Source organism: Arachis ipaensis, chromosome B8 (genome assembly GCF_059453495.1).
Source record: "Arachis ipaensis isolate K30076 ecotype BB chromosome B8, ASM5945349v1, whole genome shotgun sequence".
Classification (NCBI taxonomy): Eukaryota; Viridiplantae; Streptophyta; class Magnoliopsida; order Fabales; family Fabaceae; genus Arachis; species Arachis ipaensis.
Window position 1 is genome coordinate 37,621,446 of NC_142443.1, and position 24,953 is coordinate 37,646,398.

At 34.9% G+C, this 24,953-nt stretch overlaps 1 protein-coding gene across 3 annotated transcripts; it reads left to right on the plus strand.

Moving 5' to 3' along the window:
* The first annotated feature begins 14,720 nt into the window (after positions 1–14,720).
* On the plus strand, positions 14,721–23,968 carry LOC107613206 (putative leucine-rich repeat receptor-like serine/threonine-protein kinase At3g14840). 3 transcript variants are annotated; one of them, XM_016315096.3, is made up of 24 exons: positions 14,721–14,994; positions 15,120–15,297; positions 15,772–15,843; positions 15,930–15,998; positions 16,578–16,649; positions 16,741–16,812; positions 16,947–17,018; positions 17,113–17,184; positions 17,303–17,374; positions 17,504–17,575; positions 17,701–17,772; positions 17,911–17,982; positions 18,472–18,534; positions 19,483–19,548; positions 19,653–19,688; positions 19,785–19,825; positions 20,243–20,619; positions 20,837–21,032; positions 21,120–21,272; positions 21,573–21,691; positions 21,824–22,034; positions 22,140–22,386; positions 22,567–22,717; positions 23,588–23,968. In XM_016315096.3, exons 1-24 carry the CDS (start codon positions 14,847–14,849, stop codon positions 23,954–23,956), a joined length of 3,072 nt encoding a protein of 1,023 aa, XP_016170582.1. In that variant the 5' UTR covers positions 14,721–14,846; the 3' UTR covers positions 23,957–23,968. The 3 variants fall into 3 exon arrangements, with proteins under 3 accessions (XP_016170582.1, XP_088352746.1, XP_016170581.1); XM_088496620.1 differs by having other exon boundaries at positions 21,168–21,272; XM_016315095.3 differs by having other exon boundaries at positions 20,837–21,272.
* Positions 23,969–24,953: the final 985 nt, after the last annotated feature.

Consider the following 24,953-nt stretch of genomic DNA (forward strand, 5'->3'; position numbering starts at 1 on the left):
AACTATTTTAGAGTTAATACAATTAACACTAAATTAAGAAAAAACAAACAATGCATAACTCATTACTTTTTTATTAGTTAAATTATTATAGTTCAAATTAATTTTAACAAAACAACTTAAAATTATAATTTCAATTTTATCACGTACATAGCATGGGTAATTACACTTGTTAAGAAACTTAAAATCAAGATCTTATGATGTGACGTGTTCATTATTGACATAAATATTTTCTTACGGTTGTAGATGGAAAGAGTAAATTTATTTGGGAGTGGATCTTCTAATTTTTTTTCAATCATTTGATTAACTATGATATCTTATTTTATATTTTTTAAACGAGACTAAGAAAACATATGTGAAAAATATTAAATAATAAAAGATTATACTTTACCAAACAATTTAAAAAAAAAATTAACAAAATCAGAATCCACTCCCAATTTACTTGGGTCTTTTTTATGAAAACTAAATTAGAAGCTTCTCAACTTGTTCCAAAATTCGTGAATTATGTTAAAGTGCAGTTTGAATAGCAAATAAAATGCACAAGAATAGATAATGAGTTTGAATTCACTCTCAAATCCTATTTTGTTATAGTGAAATTTTACACCAAACCTCCTGTGTAAAAACACTGCAACAAAATAGAATTGTGAAACGCAAATATCAACATATATTAGGTGTCATATGGGCACTGTTTTTTCAATCAAATGTCCCAAAATACTTTTAACACTTTGCAGTGACTCATGCTGTTCACCTAATAAATAAATTGCCAAATATCAGTTTGAAAAATAATATTCCTTACAAATTGCTATATGAAAAACTAGCTGATATCTCGAATTTAAAAGTTTTTGAATGCTTGGCCTATGCATTCACACTTACCACCTTAAGGTCCAAACTTGATTCACGAGCAAGAAAATATGTCTTTTTTGATTTTCAAGTTGGGACCAAAGGTCTTAGATTAATTAATGTAACATTTAAAGAAATTTTTGTTTTTGGTATGTCACATTCTATAAAAATCAGCTTTCTTTCTCAAATTTTGCAGCAAATGAGAACATAAATTCTAATTTTGCACTTCAAATTTTACCACTTGACATTGTATCAAATACATGTATTGATCCATTCATTTATGATTCATGCATTATATCTTCGCCTTATACTCATTCTCACCTTTTTACCATAAAAAAAACTTCTTGTTACTTGAAAGATTATCACTGCATGATAACCAACTCCACTGCTAGTGACAAATCATCTTATTTTTTGTATCCATTCTCACACTGTTTATCACCCCAAAGTACAGATCTTTGTCCCTTGTCATTTTGGCCAATTCGAAATCTAGTACCTATGAAGAGGTTGCTACTCAATGTTGTTGGAGAGAGGAGATACAAGTTGAATTGAAAGCTTTATACCAAAATCAAACTTAGGTGCTCACTAAACTTCCAAAAGACAAGAAAGTTGTTGGGTGCAAGTGAGTTTTTCATGTCAAGTTCAATCTGGATGATTCAATTGAGCGGCACAAGGTCAAATTGGTAGCCAAAGGGTTCACTTAGGTATAGGACGTGAACTATGCGGATACTTTTAGTCCAATGATAAAATTCACTACTCTTAGAGTTATCTTAGCAATTGCAGCAGCCAAGAAGTGACACCTCAAGTAGCTGGATGTGAACACTGTATTTTTACACAGCGACTTAGATAAGGAGGTCTACATGAAGCTTCCATGCGGATTGAACACCTCCTAACCAAGATTTGTTTTAAACTACAAAAGTTCCTCTATGGCTTAAAGCAAGCTAGCAGGTAGTGGAACATCAAGTTAGCCCAAACACTAATTGCTGCAGGCTACAAGAAGTGTGATGATGATCATTCCCTCTTTGTTAAAACTAGGACAAGCGAGTTTACTGTTATCCTCGTGTATATTGATGTTCTAGTTTTGACTGGTGATGACATTGCTGAAATTGATGCAATTAAAGGATTTTAGATGCCAAATTCAAAATCAAGAATCTTAGTGATTTGAAATATTTTATAGGGATAGAAAATTGCAAGATCAATTGATGGAAGGTTGCTTTATCTCAAAAATACTATACTTGATATTTCTTATGCAGTGGACAGATTACTCGGATCACGAATTTGTACACGGTGTAATGAGCGTAGAAGCAATGCTATATTACACAAATAATTCTTACTCCTAATAACTATGGTAGTTAGAGTCATGCTATGTTAAGAGCAATCAGTTCTTAGTATATAAGACTCACGTTGCATATGAAAAAATTCTTTAACTCTCATATAGACAAAGTAGAGTTTTTGGTGGTATTATATAGTAATCATGATGATTATGTAATTTTGAGTTTTTGACAATATTTAAAAAATATTATTAAAATTAATGTCATATTATTTTATATATTTTTACAAACTTTTTTTTCAAATATTACAAAATTAAAGAATTATTTTAGTTTTAGCAACATTTTTTTAGTATTGTTAAAATTGTATAATCACTAGAACTATTATAACATAAACTTATATATAATATTTTATTGTTTACTGAATTTAACATTTTGTAGAGGATAAAAGCAAAAATTGTTAATGATTATTATATTAAAACGAGAAGGGTACATACCCTTTTCAGCCCTTGACCTTTTTTCGTGAAATATAGTATATTTTGATCATTTTTAAACTTCAACCAAGTCTCATTCATTAAGAAAAATAGACAAATCGACCCTCTTACTGAATGGCAACCGGTTGCCCGCTGATATGTCAGGTAACAATTTTAAATGTCAACTCCAAATGATTACAGGGACCAAAAATCTTCACTCTATCTCTTCTTCCTCCTTTTACTCCTCTTCCTCTTCTTCTTTTCCTTTTTTTTTTGACTCATCATCAATGGCTGCACATACTAACCCGTTTTATTTAAGTCCGTCTTAGTGAACCAAACCAGCTAAACCTTAAAAGCAACATGAATGAAATTAGCGCAAAAGAATCCCTAGCAATTGAAATTCTCAAATTGAAAAAAATCAGAAAATCCCAAATCTTTTCGAATTAGGTAGTGGAATGAGGGAAGAAGGGAATGGGAAGAAGAGGATGGTGGTTGAGTCGCTTGGATGGCTAATGGAATTGTCCATAATGCCGAAAAAGCACCGCGCCATAGAGGGCATGCGTGCATTGTCGATGATGGAGTTGAAGGCTGAGCTCTACAAGTCTCAGGAAGATTCCAAGAAGTCTAGGGAACTCGTTGGCCTCGACGCTGAGTACCAACGTGCCAAGAGCAAGCTTGCTTTCTTGAATTTTTTCCTGAAAAAGTATGCTACCACAATTTCTTCTTAATTGAATGTTTTACTTTCCACTATTGTGAATTGTCATGTCTATGGAAATTAATACAAGCTAGTGTTTCTGAAATTTTTTACTAAAAAAAAGAGTTTTAAGACTGTGGAGGTAGATAATGATGATGATGGGTCTGAAAAAGAAGAAAAAGACTAAGGGAGGAGGAGGATGAGAAGGAGAAGGAGGAAGAAGAGATAGAGGGGGGATTTGTAGTCTCTGCAATCATTTGGAATTGACATATGGCACTGATACCTGACATGTCAATGGACAACCGGTTGCCATCCGGTAGCAGGGGTCGATTTGTCCATTTTCCTTAATGGATGAGGACCTACTTGAGATTTAAGAATGATTAAAGTGCGCTATGTCTCACAGAAAAGAGATATTCTCTACATCCAAACAATTTTGGCATCCAAGTTCATCCAAGCAATTTTAGGTTACGCGCTTTTTCCGTTTTCTTCTTCCCTTACGCTTCTTCTCTTCTTCTTCTTTTTCTCTTCTCCCCACGCTTCTTCTTCTTCTTCTTCTTCTCCTACACTTCTTCTTCTTCTTCTTCTTCTTCTTCTTCTTCTTTTCACGCTCGTTTACGCACGAAGCATCTTCTTCTTCTTCGCCTTCTTCTTCGCGTTCATCCTCCTCCTCATTCTCCTCATTCTTTTTCGTGTTCTTTCTTCTTCACGTGTTTTCTCCTTATCGTCATTCTTTTGTTGTTGTTGCTGCTGTATTTTTTTGTCTTTCCTCCTTCTCTCCCTGGTGAAGAAGCAGTAGAAGGTAAAGAGGAAGAGTTTTGAATTGTGCATAACAGAAATGAACCGAACATGTTATTATAGTGAAACAATTGTATAGTACTAAATAAATGGAACATTATCCATTATATAAATTCAAATTCGAACAACTTTCTGTATAATGAACCGAACACGTACTCATGGTAAAACAATTGTATAGTACTGAATGAACAAAACATAATCTATTATATAAAATCAAATTCAAACAGCTTTCTGCATAATAAACCGAACACGTACTCATGGTGAAATAATTGTATAGTACTGAATGAACGAAACATAATCCATTATATAAAATCAAATTCAAACAGCTTTCTGCATAATGAACCGAACACGTACTCATGGTGAAACAATTGTATTGTATTGAATGAACGAAACATAATCCATTATATAAAATCAAATTCGAAACACTTCTATCTACAATTTAAAAATTATCAATTCAATTTAGATTCAGAACACCTGCGTCCATTCAATTCAATTTAGCAATTGCATTCCATTCAATTCGATTGAAAAAATAATCCATTAGTAAAAGGTTGGTGTTGTTGGTGATGACGATAACGAAGAAGGAGAAGAAGCGCGGGAGAGGAAAAGATAAAGCGTGTGTAATGACACTCTTTTAATGAGAGTGATTTTTGTTGGTATTGGACCTACTTGAATAAAACTTGAATGAAAAAATATTTAGATGTATAACATAATCCAAGAAAAAAGGTCATGGGATGAAAAGGGTATTTACCCAAACGAAAATGAAAAATGTATTATACCCTTTGGGTGTGTTTGTGAAACACGTTGGAGAGGATAAAAGTGCGTTTCAATGTTTTGAACGCTGTTCTTTGATGTTTGGCAATTTTTCTTCTCTGAACGCCAACGTGATTCTGCATCCCAAAAACTCGTTCACTAGAAGCAAAAAATTATAACTTCTGCGTTTACTCAACTTACGTTTAGATTTATTGCTAGTTATTATTGATTTTTTCATAATTTTTTTTAAATAAATACTGAGAATATTAAAATAATTATTCTAATTTTTGTGCACTGTTTACTATTTTAATTTTTTATAATATATATTATTGTTCCTATTAAAAATGATAAATTAAATAAAAAATTAATTATAAATAATAATAAAAATATAACTTTTAAAAAATTAGAACCTAAAATAATAATAAAAATAAGATTATTAAAAATACTTAAAAAGAGTACTAAAATATGTTATTTTATATATTTTTTAATTTAATAAATAAATATTAATTTTTACTATAAAAAATATTTAAAAAGTTATCAATTTTTATATGTTATTTTTAATTTCATAAATAAATATTAATTTTTATTATAATAATAAAAAATTATAATATACTAAAACAGAGTACTATAAAAAAATACTATATAAAAAATACTAAAAAAATATAAAAAAATTAAATATATTTAAAAAAATAATATTATAATTTAATATTATATTTTTTTAGTAATTAATTAATTATTTATTTAGAAGTGATTTTAACTAATATTATTTAAATAACATTTATTTTATCAAAATTAGTTTTAGTAAAAATTGCCAAACATAAATCATATTAGCACAAACTCACTTCTACTCAAAATCAATTCTACAAAATTACTTCAATTCAAACTAAGTTTGTCCAAAGTAAATCCAAACACACAAAGCCATATTGTAAATCAAATCATAGAGGTTCCGGAATTTACTCGGACAACGCAGGATGTCTTGTCCATGCCCATAGAATAGAAGGGTCAATTAAAGACTTTTCCACTGAAATTGATGATAATAAGCTGGCAAATTATTGCCATATATCATGGGCCTTAGTAAGGGGTCTCCTTAGTAAGTTTTTACTGTCATTGCCATATTTGTAAATGTAAGCTTGTGGCTTTGCATATTAGAGTACAGCATTGTAACTCTTTTCATTTTCTTATTATATATTACTACCAGTAAATTATTATTGATTCTAAAACACTCAATTTTGAAAAACAAAATTCAATTATTCTTAAAGATTATTTTTGGCAGAAAATATAGTAAATATCTGAAATCAAATTGAACCAATTAGTTCAATTGGATTAATAAAATTTTTTTTATTAATCTAATTCAGTGTAAAAATTAGCTGACATAAACTAATTAAGAATTTGGAAAAACAAGTAAATTGGTTAAAAGTTTATTTGTTTTTTTTTGGGACAAAATACCGGTTCAAAAGCTTTTTTTATAATATATCTTATAAAAATGATATAATTTCATTATATTCAGTTTAATTTTTGTTAAATTTGAATTAAATCTCTACATCTTTAAACATATAGTTTTATTTCTAATAGAATTCAAGTTTTACAATTATCTTTAAGAATTTAATTTTGATGCACTATCAGTGTAAAATAATTTTACACATATATCCAATTACCTAATGTCACATTAGTCAAAATAACTAATTTTTATATCGTGCGTGAATGAATCATCCAAAAGAATGAATGTGATTATACAACTGTATAAAATACTTATACTATCAATACATCAAAATTAAATAAATACCACATAATTTTTCCCTACTTATCCGATGTCAAGGAGTTCCTATCAAGAAAGGAAACCGGCCTTTTAGATTCCAAGCGGCATGGGCAACGCATCCTGATTACAAGGCCATTGTTCAGAAATCTTGGAATAGTACAGACTTTGGCATCCATAGGAAGTTGTTGGGGGTTCAAGAAGCTTCGTTGGAATTCAACTCTACGGTCTTCGGCAATATTTTTATTAAAAAGAGGGAATTGGAGGCTTATTTGAATTATATTCAACGAAAAATGGAGGCTGACGATGATCCGATTTTGAAGCACAAAGAGGAAGAATTGAGAGCTGAGTATAATCTAGTTTTGGCCCAGGAAGAATTGCTTTGGTACCAGAAGTCAAGAGATCAATGGGTTCGGTATGGTGATAGAAATACTAGTTTTTTCCATATGCAAACCATCATTAGAAAAAAATCTAACAAGGTTCATGGGTTACTGGTCAGTGATGGGTCCTGGTCTGATGATCCGGAAGTTTTGCAAAGAGAGGTCGTTCATTTTTTCAAAAATATTTTTTGCTCTACTGAGCCTGTTGAGGTTAATTGCATGGGAGAAATTCCTATGCCATCTCTTAGCCAGGATGCTTGTGATAATTTGTCTAAACCAGTAACAATGTTGGAGGTTAAAGAAACTCTGGATAATATGAGCTCGTTCAAAGCTCCTGGGCCGGATGGTTTTCAAGTTTTTTTCTTCAAGGAATATTGGGATGTGGTGGGTCATGAGGTGTGGCGTACTGTTCAGAAAGCATTCTTAGGAGAGACTTTAAGCCATTCTTTGTTAGAAACTTTGATTGTTCTTATCCCTAAATGCGACCCTCCAACTAGATTGAAGGATTTTCGGCCAATAAGCCTTTGTAATGTAATTTATAAGTAGGGGTGTGCAAAAAAACTGGTTTCACTGAACTGAATTGAAACTGAACTGAAACTGTTCTAAATAAACCGGTTTTTTTAAATAAAAAACTGAACTGAAACCATAGTTTTTATGAAAACCAGTTTATTAAAAACCAGTTTTTATGGTTCAGTTTAGTTTTAAACCAAATTAAAACTGGTTTTATTTAAACTCTAAAATTAGTTTTTACATACTATTTCTCTCTCTCCTTTCACTTTCTCTCTCCCCTTCCTCTCTCTCTCCACTTTCTCCCCCCTCTTTCCCTTCTCTCTCCTCTTTCTCCCCCCTCTCTCCCTTCTCTCTCTTTCCCCTTCCTCTCTATCTCTCTCCTCTTTGTCTCCCTCCTCTCTCTCCTCTCTCTCTCCATCCTCTCTCTCTCCTCTCTCCTCTCTCTCTCTCTCTCTTTCCTCTTTTTTCCTCTCCTCTCTCTCTCCTCTCCCTCCTCTCTATCTCTCTCCTCTTTGTCTCCCTCCTCTTTCTCCTATCTCTCTCTCTCTTTCCTCTTTTTCCCTCTCCTCTCTCTCTCCTCTCCCTCCCATCTCTCTTTCTCTCTCTCTCTCTCTCTCCTTTGCCTCTCTCTCTCTCCCTCTCCCTTCCCGTCTCTCTTCCTCTCTCTCTCCTCTTTTTCCCCCCTCTCTCTCTCCTCTTTGTCTCCCTCCTCTCTCTCCATTCTCTCTCTCTCTCTCTATCTCTCTCTCTCTCCATCTCTCTTCCTATCTCTCTCTCTCTCCCTTCTCTCTCCTTTCCATCTCTCTCTCCCTCTCCCTTCCTGTCTCTCTTCCTCTCTCTCTCTCCTCCTCTTTCTCCCTCTCCTCTCTCTCCCCCTCTCTTCCCCTTTCTTTCTCTCTCTCCTCTCCCTCCCCTCTCTCCTCCTCCCATCTCTCTTCGTCTCTCTCTCTCTCTTCCTCTCCCTTCCCGTCTCTCTTCCTCTCTCTCTCTCTTCTTTTCTCCCCCTCTCTCCCTTCTCTCTCTCTTCCCCCCCCTCTCTCTCCTCTTTGTCTCCCTCTTCTCTCTCCATTCTCTCTCTCTCTCTCTATCTCTCTCACCGTCTCTCTTCCTATCTCTCTCTCTCTCTCCTCCTCTTTCTCCCTCTTGTCTCTCTCCTCCTCTTTCTTCCTCTCCCTCTCTCCTTCTCCTCTTTCTTACCCTCCTCTCTCTCTCTTTTTCCTCTCGCTCTCTCTCCATGTCTTTCCTTTTTCTCCCCTCTCCCTTGCTCTCCCTCCCTTCCCCCTTCTCTCTCTCTCTCTCTTCCTCTTTTCTCTCTCTCCCATTTTGTTTCTCTCTCTCTCTCCCTCTTTTCCCTCTCCCATTTTCTTTCTCTCTCCTCTCCCTCCTTTCTCTCTCTCCCTCCCTTCTCTCTTCCTCTCTCTCTCTCTCTCCTTTTTTTCCTTTTCTCTCTTTCTCTCTCCTCCTTCCCTTATTTCTCTCTCCTCTTCTCTCTCTTTCTTCGCCCTCCTCTCTCTCTTTCTCCTCTTTCTTTCCTTCCCTTCTTTTCTCTCTTTTCTCTTTCTCTCTCAACCTTCTCTCACTCTATATCCCTCTCTCTCTCTCTCTTCTCTCTCTCTTTCTCCCTTCTCTCTCTCTCTCTTCTCCCCCTCTTCTCTTTTTCTCTGAACCTTCTCTCTCTCTTATTTTGGAGAAAAGAGGGGGAGAGAGAGAAGAGGGATATAGAGTGAGAGAAGGTTGAAAGAGAAAGAGAAAAGAGAGAAAGAAAGGGAAGGAAAGAAAGAGGAGAAAGAGAGAGAGAAATAAGGGAAGGGGGAGAGAGAAATAGGAGAGAGAAAGAGAGAAAAGAAAAAAAAGGAGAGGGAAAGAGAGAAAGAGGAAGAGAGAGAGAGAGAAACAAAATGGGAGAGAGAGAGAGAGAGAGAAGGGGGAAGGGAGGGAGAGCAAGGGAGAGGGGAGAAAAAGGAAAGACATGGAGAGAGAGCGAGAGAAAAAAGAGAGAGAGAGGAGGGTAAGAAAGAGGAGAAGGAGAGAGAGAGAGAGAAAAAGGGGAGAGCGAGGAAAATGAAGGAGGGAGAGAGGGAGAGAGAGAGAGAAGAAGAAGAAGAAGAAGAATAAGAAGAAGAAGAGAAGGGACGAGAGAGAGAGAGAGGAAGGAATTGGGAAAGAGTGGGAGAGGAGAGAGAGAGAGCGAGAGAGAGAGAGAGAGAGAGAGAGAGAGAGAGAGAGAGAGAGAGAAAGACGAAGAGAGATGGGAGGGGGAGAGAGGGGAGGGAGAGGAGAGAGAGAGAAAGAAAGGGAATAGAGAGGGAGAGAGAGGAGAGGGAGAAAGAGGAGGAGAGAGAAAGGAAGAGAGACGGGAAGGGAGAGGGAGAGTGAGAGAGGGAAAGGAGAGAGAGATAGGAAGAGAGACAGAGAGAGAGAGAGAGAGAGGAGAGAGAGAGGGGGAAAGAGAGAGAAGGGAGAGAGGGGGGAAAAAGAGGAGAGAGAGAGGAAGAGAGACGGGAAGGGAAAGGGAGAGAAAGAGAGAGAGAGATGGGAGGGAGAGAGAGAGGATGGAGAGGAGAGAGAGAGAGGAGAGGAAAAAAGAGGAGAGAGAGAGAGAGGAGAGAGAGGAGAGAGGAGAGAGAGGATGGAGAGAGAGAGGGAGAGAGGAGAGAGAGGAGGGAGACAAAGAGGAGAGAGATAGAGAGGAGGGAGAGAAGAGAGTGAGGAGAGGAAAAAGAGGAGAGAGAGGATGGAGAGAGAGAGAGAGAGAGGAGAGAGAGGAGGGAGACAAAGAGGAGAGAGATATAGAGGAGGGGGAAAGAGAGAGAGAAGGGAGAGAGGGAGGAGAAAGAGGAGAGAGAAAGGAAAGAGGGGGGAGAAAGTAGAGAGAGAGAGAGAAAGGGGAGAGAGAAAGTGAAAGGAGAGAGAGAGAGGGGGTAGGAGAGAGAGAGGAAAGAGAGAGAGGAGAAGGGAGAGAGAATGGGAAAATGGGGAGAGAGAGAGAGAAGGGAGAGAGAGAGAGAGAGGAAGGGGGAGAGAGAGAGGGTAGGGTAGGAGAGAGAGAGGGGAAGGGAGAGAAAAGGGGAGAGAGAGGAAGGAGAGAGAGGGAGAGAGAAGGGAGAGAGTGTGGGAAAGGGGGGAGAGAGAGAGAGAGGAAGGGGGAGAAAGAGGGGGGAGAGAGAGAGAGAGGGGAAGGGGAGAGAAAGAGGAGGGAGAGAGAGGGGGTAGGAGAGAGAGAGAGAATGGGAAAAGGGGGAGAGAGAGAGAGAGAGAGAGGAGGGTAGGAGAGAGAGAGAGGGGAAGGGAGAGAAAAGGGGAGAGAGAGAGAGAGAGAGGAAGGAGAGAGAGAGAGAAAGAGAGAGGAAAGGAAGAGAGGGAGAGAGAGGGTGTGAAAACTAGTTTTAGGCATAAACCAGTTTAAACTGGTTTTTTTAATTAAAACCAGTTTTATTTTTATGAACTGGTTTAAACTGGTGCACTGTATTATAAACTGGTTTAAAACCAGTTTCTTATATGACAAAGCAGTTTGGTTCAGTTTCTAAACCATTTAAAATGGTTTGGTGCAGTTTCAGTTCAGTTTATGAAAAAACTGAACCATGCACACCCCTATTTATAAGCTAGTGACTAAAGTGCTGGTTAATAGATTACGACCTTTTTTGGATGAGATTGTTAGCCCAACTCAGGGAGGGTTTATACATGGTAGAGGAGCGCCTGATAATATTATTGTGGCCCAAGAAGTTCTTCACTTTCTTAAGCGGACAAAGTCTAGAAAAGGAGCTATGGCTTTTAAGATTGATTTAGAAAAGGCTTATGACAGAGTTGATTGAAATTTTCTTGAGCACACTCTTGAATCTTTTGGCTTTCCTTCTCTAATTATTCGGCTTGTAATGAATTGTGTTCAGGCTTCAAATCTTTCCATCCTTTGGAATGGGAATAGATTGGACAGCTTCCAACCTCGCAGAGGGCTCAGGCAAGGAGATCCAATTTCTCCTTATTTATTTGTTTTGTGCATGGAGAGATTGGCGTGCTTCATTTCCAAACAAGTTGACGAGGGTATTTGGGATGATGTGGCTGTTTCTAGAGGAGGACCTAGAGTTTCTCACTTGATGTTTGCAGATGACCTCCTCCTTTTTTGTAAAGCGAAGAAAAATCAAGTTCGGAATGTTGTGCACACCTTGGAGTTGTTCTGCAAAGCTTCAGGTATGAAGGTTAACATTGAAAAATCTAAAGCTATTTGTTCTAGAAATATCTCTAATAGAAGGAAGGAAATGTTGTCTGGTGTTTCTCATATTCCTTTTACTAGTGACCTAGGCAAATACTTGGGGGTGAACCTTAACCATCCTCGAGCTGCTAGGTCTATTTTTTCGGACTCTTTAGAGAAGATCAAGAATAGGCTGGCTAGTTGGAAAGGTCGGCTCCTTAACAGAGCAGGCAGGCTTTGCTTAATTAAATCTGTTGCTTCTTCTCTTCCTATTTATCAGATGCAAGTGACTCTTTTTCCTACTTCGATTTGTCAAAAGATTGATTCTGTGCTTAGACAATTCTTGTGGAAGGGAAAGGTGGGGGAGCGATGCTTAAATTATGTCAAGTGGAGCAAAGTTGTCACTCCAAGAAAATATGGAGGCTTGGGAATTAGAGATACCCAGTGTGTAAATTTTGCTTTATTAGGAAAGCTTGTTTGGCAATTACTGCATAATAATGATAAGCTTTGGGTAAGAATTATGTTGGCAAAATATTTATCTGGGAGGTCTTGCTTTTCATCCAGTTTTTCTAATAATGTTTCAAGCACTTGGCGAGCGATTTATAAGACAATAGAAAAGCTTCGTGATGGTTTTGATTGGTGTACAGGCAGGATGTCTCAATCCTTTTGGTATCATGCTTGGCGACCATGTGGAACGCTAGCTCCTTTGGTTCCTTTTGTACACATCTCTGATTCTCACTTGAAGCTAGAAGATGTCTGGTACCATGGACATTGGCAGTGGGATATTCTTTGCACAATGATTCCGGAAGAAGTTAAACTTGATTTGATGCTCTTTGATCCTATCAAGCAGGCAGGAGATAAAACAGGTTGGTTTTGGACAAACTCAAATACTATCACCTACTCGACTAAAAGCGGGTATGAATGGCTATTGAAGAAGAAATTTGGCTGGAACGATAATGAAAATTGGCTTTGGCTTTGGCGCTTGAGAATACCGGAGAAGATAAAGTGTCTGCTCTGGCTTTGTCTCAACAACGAAGTTCCCACAACTAGTTACCGGTTTCAAAGAGGTCTTGCTACTTTTGATTTTTGTCAGCGATGTTATCTTGCTCTAGAGGATATTAACCACTGCTTTAGGACTTGCCAAAAAGCTCGTCAGATTTGGATTAGCTTAAATTTGGGAATGACCGCTGAGGACTCTAGTTTGGATTTTGTGTCTTGGATTCGTTCTAACCTCAACAAAAATGAGTTTCTCTTTGCAGCGGCCTTTTGGTGGATTTGGAGGGATAGGAACAATGACATCTTCCATCAAGATGATCCATGGAGTAAGGAGAAAATTGTTCACTTAGTTCAACATGCTGCTCGCGATTTCTCTAAGGTTGTTACCAACCAAAAACATATTATTCCTTCCTCTTTGCAATATAACTGGGAACCACCTCCAATGAATGTGTGTAAAGTGAACTGCGATGCAAGCGTTTTTGAAAATGGGCAATTAGCGGGCTTTGGATGTATTATTAGAGACAGCATGGGAATTTGGATGAAAGGTTGTTCTGCCAGTATACCTCTTTCTAGTGTTCTCTCTTGTGAGCTTCATGCTATTTGGAGAGGGCTTGTTATGGCTTGGGATTGCGAGTGTAAAGAGGTCATATGTGAAACTGATAATCTTGATGCATTTCTTCTTGTTTCGCGAGGCACAACCAGCATGATTACGAATGACTCTGATCTGCTTGGCAAAATCAAAGAGATGCTTCAGCGCAATTGGACAGCTACTTTAGTGCTCATCCAGCGTACAGCAAACAGAGCGGCTGATTTAATGGCTAAGACTGCTGCTTTAAACAAGCAGGTGTACCTAGAGTGGTTACAACCCCCTAATAATTTAGACATTATTATTAGAGAGGAGTGCTACTCTTTTTCTTAGGTGTTTTTTCTTTGTGTTATGTTCAGTCACAAAAAAAAAAATACCACATAATTTTAAAGTCTTGCTCCTACTTTTTCAATTTTCTTTCTCAAAATGGTCCTTTATTCTTAAACTCTTGATCAAATTAACTGCACCCGTTATTTACTTTTCAATGTTCTAGGCCTGGGCGGCTGGGCCACATCCGTAAACGGTAAACTTAGGCGTGGACTGAGGCCATAAACCAGATTTAATAGTACCACGATCCAATAATGTCTGCAAACGCTGTCTACAAGTAAAACCAAAGTATTATATCATGTACATAATATATAATGAATTATTCATGTAATTTCACATGAAATTTTGAATTTTTAAAAAAAATGATTTTAACTTAAAAAAAAAAAATCTCAAGTGAAATGACCTCATAGATATACAATATTTAAATATTTTACTTGATAATTTATGTTATGTTTGATTGTTATTTATATTTATTAGAGAAAAAAATGACAATACACTTCTATTTTTCTTAATGCCAATCTACACATGATTTTTTTCATTGTATATTTGTATGAGTTTATAAAAAAAATAAATGACATTATAAAAATAATAATATTCTTTTCTATATCAAAGATAGAAACCAGTAATATACGTCTATTATTTATTTATTAAAATATAATATTGTATTTGTTGTCCTGTTAGAAAGTTAAGTAAATATTAAACATGAGATTTACAAATTATTACTAAAATTGTTTTTTTTTATAATTCTTAAAATTTTATTTTCTATTGTCAGTATCTTTATCACCAATAATTTTCTTTTTATCAGAAATAAATTTTGATTTTCAATGACAAATAAAATTGTCATTATCTTTATCACCAATAATTTTCTTTTTATCAGAAATAAAATTTGATTTTCAATGACAAATAAATTTATATTTTTTTATTACTAACTTAACAACTAAATAAATTACATATATTTACCTACATCTATATTGTTTGTGTTTACGAGTATCTTTATATTTGTGCATTCGTTTTCTGAGAGAAACGAACAGTAGTCAAAGTGTCAAACACAGCTTAAGGATGGTGTGGACACAGAAAAAGTTCCTGCTCTAGTCTTTACTAATATATATTTTATATTTTAATATACATTTTATATAAATAATTTAGCAACTAATTTTTTTATGAACACCTAGTCTAGCATGATTGATAATATATATATTATTATTATAATGAGCTTCTTGTGCAGGAGCATGTGTTGTGTTGTGTTCCAATTTGCTAGTAGAACCGTAAACCATTTGCTGTTTTGCACTTTTCTATGCTTAATTGCCTAACTTATTTACTTTCAAGTCCCTGCAAATTTTGCACAAACTTCAAACTTCAAAGCATGAAACTCATAACTATCTTCTTTCTCTCCCTCCTTGCATCACCATTAGTTTCTGGAGCCACTCTAAAACAACAGGAAGGTAATTAACAAATGTATATATATATATATATATTTTATTTTCATGTATATTATTTAAGTTTCACACGAACAATGGTGACTTTGATTTGCTTCTTAATTATTATAAAATTGATATTGTGAATTCAGTGGAAGTTCTCAAAGAGATTGGGAACACGCTTGGGAAGAAGGATTGGGACTTCAGCGTAGATCCATGTAGCGGAGAAAGGAATTGGACTTCCCCTGCTTCAAAATCTTATTCAGAACTAAATGCAGTAACTTGTGATTGTTCTTTCTCTAATCACACTCTCTGCCATGTAGTTAGCATGTAAGCGTTGCTTCTAGATCCACATTCAACAATATTTCGCTTCTAGTGTTAAATAATTAGGTAAAATATTTTGAGTTTAAATTCTAGTCGTTAGCAATGTAAAACTTGTTAGGTAGAGTCACATAGGTAAAAATAGTTTCTATAGCTAAATATCATAAGTGTATCATAAAAAATTTTATTTTAGAAAACAAAATTCCAAATAAATTATCCTAAACCCTAAGAATTGTTATGCAGCCCAATGGAAGTTTAGACAGATGCTACCTCATAGGAAGTAGCCACCCAACATGATAACTAACAAACAGAATTATGCATAATAAATTGTCCGTTTCTTGAATTTTAGTATTATGGTTTGTTATTTTATATTCTCAATGTATAAAATCAATAAAAAAAATCCTTTTCAAAAATAAATACGTTAACAAGTGTGATGGGACATGCGAGTATGGCAGTTGATGAAAAAATATATGGCCTATACAGAGTTCTGAAATCACAAAATCTTTCTGGTAGTCTTCCGCCACAGCTTGCAAGGTTGCCTTACCTACAAGAAATGTTAGTTCCACACTCACATTTTCTGTTTCTCTTTTCAAATTTCATCACTATCTTTGCTCTCACTTGGTTTTCACTGTTTGTTATAGTGATCTCACCCTCAACTACCTTAACGGCACAATTCCAAAGCAATGGAGTTCCTTGAATCTTGTCAACATGTAATTTCTTTCTCTCTCTCTTTTTCTCATTCCTTTAATTTAGTCTCTCATATTTTTCTTCCTTGTATGAGGAAGATGAAAATGTCTTAGATGCACCAAGTTGAAGTTGGTGCATTGTGCACTAAGGTATTGAATAGTGTGAGAGTGATTTTGCGTTAAGGTGCAGGATGCAAATTTATACCATTGGATTACCTTGATGCATGATCTGCGAAGTTCAATCCCATGCATCGTAGCATGGTCTGTGTAGAGCATATGATTATAGATATTTTTAGTGTGAAATGTTTCACTTTCTTAGCCCATCAGATACGGTTATACTAATTCCATTCAGTGCTTGACATTTCAATCATGGTTCATGATTCATGATAATGTCTACTACTAGTTAGCTTATGATCTAAACTTTGTCAAATATTGAAATGAGTTAGTAGAATTTTACAGGACACTAAGAGGGTGTAAATCTAATAATTTCTTCATTACATCATTTTCATGTGCATGTTGTTTTAGTTTGAAGTTGTTAACTGTCTTTTGCTTTTCGTATGAAACATGATTCTAATATTAAATATTAATGTTCCCTTTTGCCAGTTCTCTTTATGGAAATCGAGTAACAGGTTCAATCCCAAAGGAACTAGGAAATATAACCACTCTCAAAAGTTTGTAAGTTTCTGGTTTTCCAACAGAGCATTTCTGTTTTCCTTTTTTCATTCCAATGGAAATTGTTGGGAGCAACTTAAAGTTTAGTGGATAGGGTCCTGGAGTTCAATCAATTATCTGGAAATCTACCTATGGAGCTTGGGAGCCTTCCCCAAATTGAAACACTGTAAGCCTTTTACAATTGTTACTATTATTATTTCAGAAAATCAATGTGTTACCATTTTATTATTTATTTTACTGATTGGTTTCTACTTCTAAAGTTTTAAATATATGGTTTGTTCTTTGATTGATTGGTTTTAGACTTCTTACTTCCAATAATTTCACTGGAGAGTTGCCTGCATCATTTGCTAACCTCACTACACTGAAGAACATGTGAGCTTCCTTCTTTTTTCTTCTACCTATTTTGTTTCAGACTGTATTTTATTCTAGTATTTAATTTTAAGTTTTTAACCATCTTGTAATGCAGTCGACTAGGTGACAATCAATTCTCTGGATCAATACCCAATTTTATTCAGAACTGGAGAAGTGTTGAGACAATGTGAGAAAATTTTTCCCTTTTGCTTTGTGATCGTCAACTGCTTTTCTATTGTTTTATTCATTATTGTCAACTTTTCATGACTCAATGTTGTTTTTCTTTTTCCTTTAAAAAAATATAGGGTAATCCAGGGTAGTGGCTTCAGTGGACCAATTCCTTCAGGAATTTCACTTATGAAGAACCTTACTGACTTGTAAGTATAAGTGGTTTATTTTTGCCGGCTTTTAAAAGCAAGTTCATTTTAAGGAAAAAAAAAAAGAAAAAAGAAAAACAAACAAGAAACAAAGCTTTTCTGACCATGTTTAGAATATGATATATGCAGGAGAATTAGTGACTTGAATGGATCCGATTCACCTTTTCCCCAACTTGATAGAATCACAAATTTGCAAACACTGTGAGTACTATTTCACTGCGTGAGTCAATTTCTTTCCAAGGAAAATTTTTCAACTATTTAAATTAAGAAGTGATAATCGTGCCTCATTGCTTTTGTAAATAAGAGAAGTATTATATGTTTCCCAGAATGTTGAGGAGTTGCAATATTATTGGAGCAATGCCTGAAAATCTTGGGAACTTGACTAATTTGAAAGTTCTGTAAGTGTGGATTGATTTTTTTTTTTTCTCATTAATATGGTGAAGAACTGCAACATCTTTCTTCTTTTGCAGCATATAGAATTAAGAACCATCTTTTGTTTCTGTTTTATAACATTGTTGATATAATTTCATTATCAGAGATCTCAGCTACAACAAAATAAGTGGGCAGATTCCGAGCAGCTTTGCTGAACTACAGAAAATGGACATGCTGTAAGATGCTGTCCTTGTTTTATTATAGGATTACACCTAAATGGGGAAAAGGTCTTCTTTAGCTTGGTGGTGCTATTCCATTTAATTTGGAAGTACAATTTTCAGATAGCTCTAGCTGCATTGCTCCCCTTGGAAAGTAGGACTGTGTCATTGAAAGTATTGAGTACTATCTTGTTCAAATAAGATTGTATCTTATTTGTCTTTTTGCTAATAATATGATCCAATCATTTGAAATAACATGAAAAGTATCACTGGAATTTGTGTAGCATTACCAGTATGTTTTTAGTTTCATAGAAGAACTGTCATTTGGGTAATTGATTCATGTTTGTAACTGCATTAAAAATGATATTGGTGAAGTGGAATCGATTAAGGCAATAGAAGAGACCTTGGGGACTGTAAAAATTAATTGGATGAGCTTATTTATTGATGTTTTAGTTCATAAACAATTCTAAACTCTATGAACTGACATCTTTATCTTGGTTTTGATAGATTTTTAACTAGGAACCTTCTAACTGGACCACTGCCCGATTGGATATCTAAACCAGATTTTGTGTAAGTTGTCTTCCAAATGCTAGTACACTATTCCTTGAATTAAATTTATCATTTTTATTTTTGTCTTTTTAAATATTGCCCTTACACTAGTTATTGTTCCTTTTCTCCTTTGAGTGAATATGAATTTTTTATTTTACACATTTGGGAACTCTTAGCTGATATGATTGTGCTTTATATCCTCAAGATTTCAACTCAACTCTGTTTATTGGACAAAGACACAACTTTGGCATTTATCAAATTTCAAAATACATAAATTTTGAGAGTATCTCCAGAAGCTTGAACCATTCATTGCACTTTCATATATGCTCGGTTTATTTTCCCTCCCTCTCTCTGTTTAGTATAAAGTATAAAGCATGTTTTTTGGAATATGAAGAAAAGGCAACTTTTTGGTAACGTGCCATACTATGCTTTTGGTTCATCATAATATGGTCTAGGGTTGTGTTATCAGAGCAACTGAAGCACTTTGAAGGAAATATTTTCAAGATTTTTGGTGCTCCACCTATACAAGTAAAAAAGTAGCCTTGTATACCCTTCCATTCTATTAATTCTATATTATAAACAATTGGTTCATGAAGATATACCAATTTGATATCAAACTGGTGACATTTGTAGTAAATAAATGGGGGAAGTAGTGCATGAGTACTATAAATCTTAACACATCTTAAGCTTATGTCTTTCTAGTGACATATATTGTTGTTGAAATAAATGTCTTGCTAGTGACATATATTGTTGTTGAAATAAATCACTTACCCTTAAAAATAGGTTTAAATTTCTATATGACCTAGGGAAAATGCGTTAGACAAGAATTGATGCTAGAATGGATGTCTATCAGATATTGTTACGATTTTGTTAAGCAATAAATGTTCTATGAAGTCAATAAATATAGTACATAAATATAATGTATTGCTGCTTCTTAGATTCTGAACCCATTCCATGAACTTTATTTAGAGATCTCTCATTTAACAACTTCAGCATAAGAAAGTCAGAGGAGCCAGGTTGTCAACAGGGAAGCACGTAAGTATCCATGCATTTATGCATTTTTAACTTTCTTCTTTCTTCTTTATGTGTGTAAAATTTTAGAAGTATATCTGATTCTAGCCATAAAACATTTTCCACAGGAACTTGTTTGCATCCTCCGTGAATGGCAATAGCATGTAAGTTAATACTCACCAGGCTTCATTATTGAATTTACAATGCTTATAAACGCTCTGACATTTTTTTGGTGTCCTTCCCTCCTATTATTCTTTCAGAGGAAATATTTCATGTCTGCAAAACACTGGCTGTACTAAAAGTAAGTTTATCAAGTATTTCCTTTAGAATTAAGTGTCACTTGAACATTGGAATATGTTAGCTTTGAATGTATTTATATATTTTTCAAGTTTGAGGCACAAGGAGAAATGGAGATTAGCCTTTCACGTTTTGCCATACTTTCATGAAGAATGTGTTAGGTTCTATGATTGCTGAGTTTAGAATGATGCTATCAAGTTCTTGTCAGGAACAAAACATGAAACCTTAAACTTTTGGGGCTAACAACATTCAGGATCAAACTCAAGACTAAGATTTCATTCATTCCTAAAAGGGAAGATAAAAAGAAGCAACAGACACAGAGTAGAAATAAATAATTTTAATAAATACCTTTTCTCTATTTTTAGTTTCTAATGCTGCTTGATTCCCTTAGTAGCTGCTCACCGATTTCTGCTTATCCTAGCTTGGTACTCTCTCTATATAAATTGTGGTGGAAAGCAAGTAGTTTCTATTGGAAATAAGACATATGATGATGATTCGGGTACGACTGGACCAGCAAGATTTCTCTCTGAAGGAACAAACTGGGCACTCATTACCACCGGTCACTTCTTCGACAGTGGTCGTGCAGACTACTACACATGGTCTACTACAAATAAACTTGCAATGGAAAATGATGAACTGTATAGGGATGCACGTGTTTCTCCCGTTTCTCTGACTTATTATGCATTTTGCCTGGGAAATGGAAACTACACAGTAAATCTTCATTTTGCGGAGATAATGTTTACAGATGATAAAACATATAGCAGTCTGGGAACGCGTGTATTTGACATCTACATTCAGGTGCATGGTTGCATTACTTTCATACCTTTGGAAATGTGATGTTTATTATTCAACAAATGTCTTTAGAGAGTACTAGTCTCAGAAAATTAATGATGCCAGATTTAAATTCATTGGAGGATTTATTATTATAAATCATTTTCTCCTAACCAGATCAAGGCATGAAGTTTGAATTTGAATGCCGTACTAATCATGAAGCATATGGATTTTAATGTTGCAGAGAAAGTTAGTGTTGAAGGATTTCAATATTGCAAAGGAAGCAGGGGGTGTTGGGAAGGCAGTAATAAAAAATTTCACTGCTGTTGTGAATGCTAAAGCCTTGGAGATCCGTTTATATTGGGCTGGAAAAGGGACAACTACTATTCCATTTGGATCAGTATACGGTCCTCTTATATCAGCTATATCTGTTGATCCAGGTGGGCTGTACTTGTTCAAAGTTTCTTATTCGTGCCATCTCCTCCATTATCTAATCTTATCTAAAGTTCTTACATGTAACAAAGCAGATTTTGTACCACCTCCTCCTTCGGTGAATGGTGGTGGCTTGTCTGTAGGCGCTATTGTTGCCATTGTTGTTGCAGGAGCAATTATTATCATATTGATTTTTGGCATACTTTGGTGGAAGCACTGTTTTGAACAAAAAAGTTCAGTGCCTAAAGGTAATCATCACCCATAAAAAACTTTGGTTATCATAATTACCAACCTTTCCAACGACACACTCAAGAGTATCATACACACAATAGAATTTTGCTTCCGCTGAATTTAAAATTGTTTCCAATAAATTGGTCATGTACCTATTAATTTTATTTATCATCTTGCTTGTTAAAGTAACAGCATTGAGATGGTGGATCCAATAAGGCCATTATTATCCAATATAATGTCAGATCTACGAACATATATACATTATTAATGATGTATAACATTCCTTATACAACATGTTTGTTTGCTTCTGATGGCAGAACTCAAGGACATAAACTCACAAACTACCATATTCACATTAAGGCAAATAAGAGCAGCAACAAACAACTTTGATAGAGCCTTCAAGATTGGACAGGGAGGATTTGGTCCTGTGTACAAGGTTGATTTTAAAACACTGTCCAATAGTTTTACTTGAACATGATGAAAGAAGATCCACTGTAACTGGACAAATGCTCCCCCCCCCAAAAAAAAAAAACTTTTCAAAACATTAATTCCATGCCACAAAATGCAGGGTGTCTTATCAGATGGCACAAGAATTGCAGTTAAGCAACTTTCCGATAAATCAGTGCAAGGGAATCGTGAGTTTATAAATGAGATTGGAATGATTTCTGCCTTGCGGCACCCTTACTTGGTTAAACTCTATGGATTTTGTATGGAGGAGGATCAGTTGTTGCTTGTATATGAATACATGGAGAATAATAGCCTTGCACATGCTTTATTCGGTGATTTCTCTCCCTAAGTTCAAGTGTCACTGCTTTTTCTCTTAAAATTTTTTAATGTTGTATTGGTAGTATATTCATGAGTAGATGCTACTATATTTATTGCAGATGGAAATTATGACAGGAAAACTGAATTGAGATTACACTGGCAAACAAGACAGAGGATTTGTGTCGGTATTGCTAAAGGTTTGGCTTACCTTCATGGAGAATCAAGATTGAAGATCGTTCATAGGGACATTAAAGCCACCAATGTGTTGCTGGATAAAGATCTCAACCCGAAGATTTCAGATTTTGGTTTGGCCAAGCTTGATGAACAAAACAAAACACACATAAGCACCAGAATAGCGGGAACTTAGTGAGTTATATTTTTCATATTGTTTTACATTGTTCTTTTCCAAATTATATTTCATACATTTGTTTCAACTGGAAAGAAAACAATACCTCATCAGTTTTGGATTACCCTACTTATCTTGGATTTAAAATGAAAAATGATTGTGCTCTGGTTTCTGTAATTGATGAATTTGCAATGTCGCAGTGGGTACATCGCTCCGGAGTATGCGATGCATGGTTATTTGACGGACAAAGCTGATGTTTATAGTTTTGGAATAGTCGCTTTGGAAATAGTTAGTGGGAAGAGCAATACGCTTACCAACCCCACAGATGAATTCTTCTCTCTACTTGATTGGGTAACTTCTTTTCTCATGCTTTCTTAGGCTATGTTTGGTTCTGAGAATAGTACAAAACAAGACATTGAGAATAAGACACAAAGAATAGAAACACAAAAATTAGTGTTCTTATATTTGGTTTGGTGATAAGCTAGAACAAATTATGAAAGTTCAATTTATTTTTATTTTTTTCATTCAAAAAATTTGAGAAGAAAAATAAAATAATAAAAAATATAATTATGAAAAATTAACAAGAATAATGAAAGAAAAAATGAAAAATAAGTTGTTTCTCTTGTTAGTATCTATGTGTTTTTCCTGTTAGGATGGATACAAGATACACTAATTCGGTGTCTTTGAACACAATGTCTCTGTCTATGTCTCATCTGCCCAATACGATTTTATGTCTCTGTGTCCCTGTCTCGCAGTGTCCCGTACTTGTAAACAAATGCAACCTTAATGCCTAACATTCATGTTAATCTAATTGCCCTTGAGACTATTTAGAATGGCAGCATATTTTGTTGTCTAGAAACTGTATACTGAATCTTGTTCAACTTTCAACAACATATATGCATTTATTATGCATTCTAAAAACTCTTGAAGTAATTGAAATGGAAGTTGTCCATGTATATGTGATCAGTGTTTCATACTTTTAGAAATTCTGGTGTCTATCCAGGCAAATATTACAAAATCTTGTTCACTATGATGCTTGTATTGCTTCACTGATAAAAATGGCAACATTCTTGCACCAAAACTAAAACATAAAATGAAATTTGCTGTAAATTCATTGGACTTGATGTACCAAAAGGAAAATGAGAGGAAAAGAATGGCTTGTTTGTTTCAACTTGGTGACTGAATTTAGAATCAAAAGCTGTTTGAGTTTTACTTTAACAGGCAAATCTCTTGAAAGAAAAAGGCAATCTGTTGGAACTTGTTGATGGGAGGTTGGGTGAAGACTTAAACAAAGAGGAGGCACTGGTGATGATCAAAGTGGCTCTTCTATGCACCAATGCCTCTCCGGTGCTCCGGCCCACCATGGCTTCAGTGGTAAGCATGCTTGAAGGAAGCACAGTTGTTCCAGATGTTATGCCAGGCACAAATGATTTATTGGATGAGAAGAAATTTGAGATGATGAGACAACATTACCAACAACATAGGGGAGAGAGAGAGATAAGTGAGACTCCAAGCTACGGTATCTCAGTTGGTGAAACTAGTGCAATTGTAACTGACACTGATTCTTCTTTTTTGAATGCCAGAGATTAATTAAAGAATAAATTAATCTGCATCACAGTCACATATACATACATTTGCTATGGTTTCGTTTACAGCTGATGATTTTCCTTTAGTATCCCTCTAATGTGACCAACACGTTAACCCTGTTCTAACAAGATAGAAGAAAGGAACTGAGACTGAAATTTGTTTAATTTTTCTTCATAAACATCTTGTATTTTCCACTACTCCATGATTGCTTTATGTAAATTTTCTAAGCATGATTAAATCAATTTTTTTTTCAGATAATTTATAGGTTCATTTGTAAATGAGATGAGATGTTCATTTGTAGATGATAAGTAAACACACTCACATATTAAGTTAGATATGAAAAAATGATGCATATAAACTAAAAATCAACCGCTATGAATTTTTATATTTATACATATTATTTTATATATTTCTCAACTAAATAATTAGTAACTAGAATAATCAAACCTATAATAGAAGAATAGTCAAATTTACAGTAGACAAATGATCAAACTTATTTACCGTAACATAATAAATTATTTATGGGAAGTCAAATTTGTATTTCTATACACAATGATTGATTGATGATTGATTTTTGGTATATACTTAATATAATTAGTGTGTTGTGTGTGTAAGCCATATAGATCTAGAAAATAATGTTTTGATTCATGAGAAGGAAAACCTTTAAATTTTAAATGCAATGTTGTATGCTTTTACAAGATATAAACAATGTTACATACCGAGAATAACATTGTAAGAATTTTTGTTGTAATTCATGGTGATGGTAGAATCTACTAATTACTGCTTCCTTCATTCGTGAGCTGAGAGTGTGGATATAGAAATGCAGAGAGTTTGTCAGAGAAGATTCTGAAATTGATTCATAGATTTTTTGTGACTTGACAAAGGAAAAGAAAGACGAAAAAAAAAAAAAAATGAGGCACGTAGTGTTGGAAGAAGAAAACCAACCTGTTAATGACAAGCTCTTGAATTTTCATCACAAGGTCTCTCTCTTGTTTGAGCA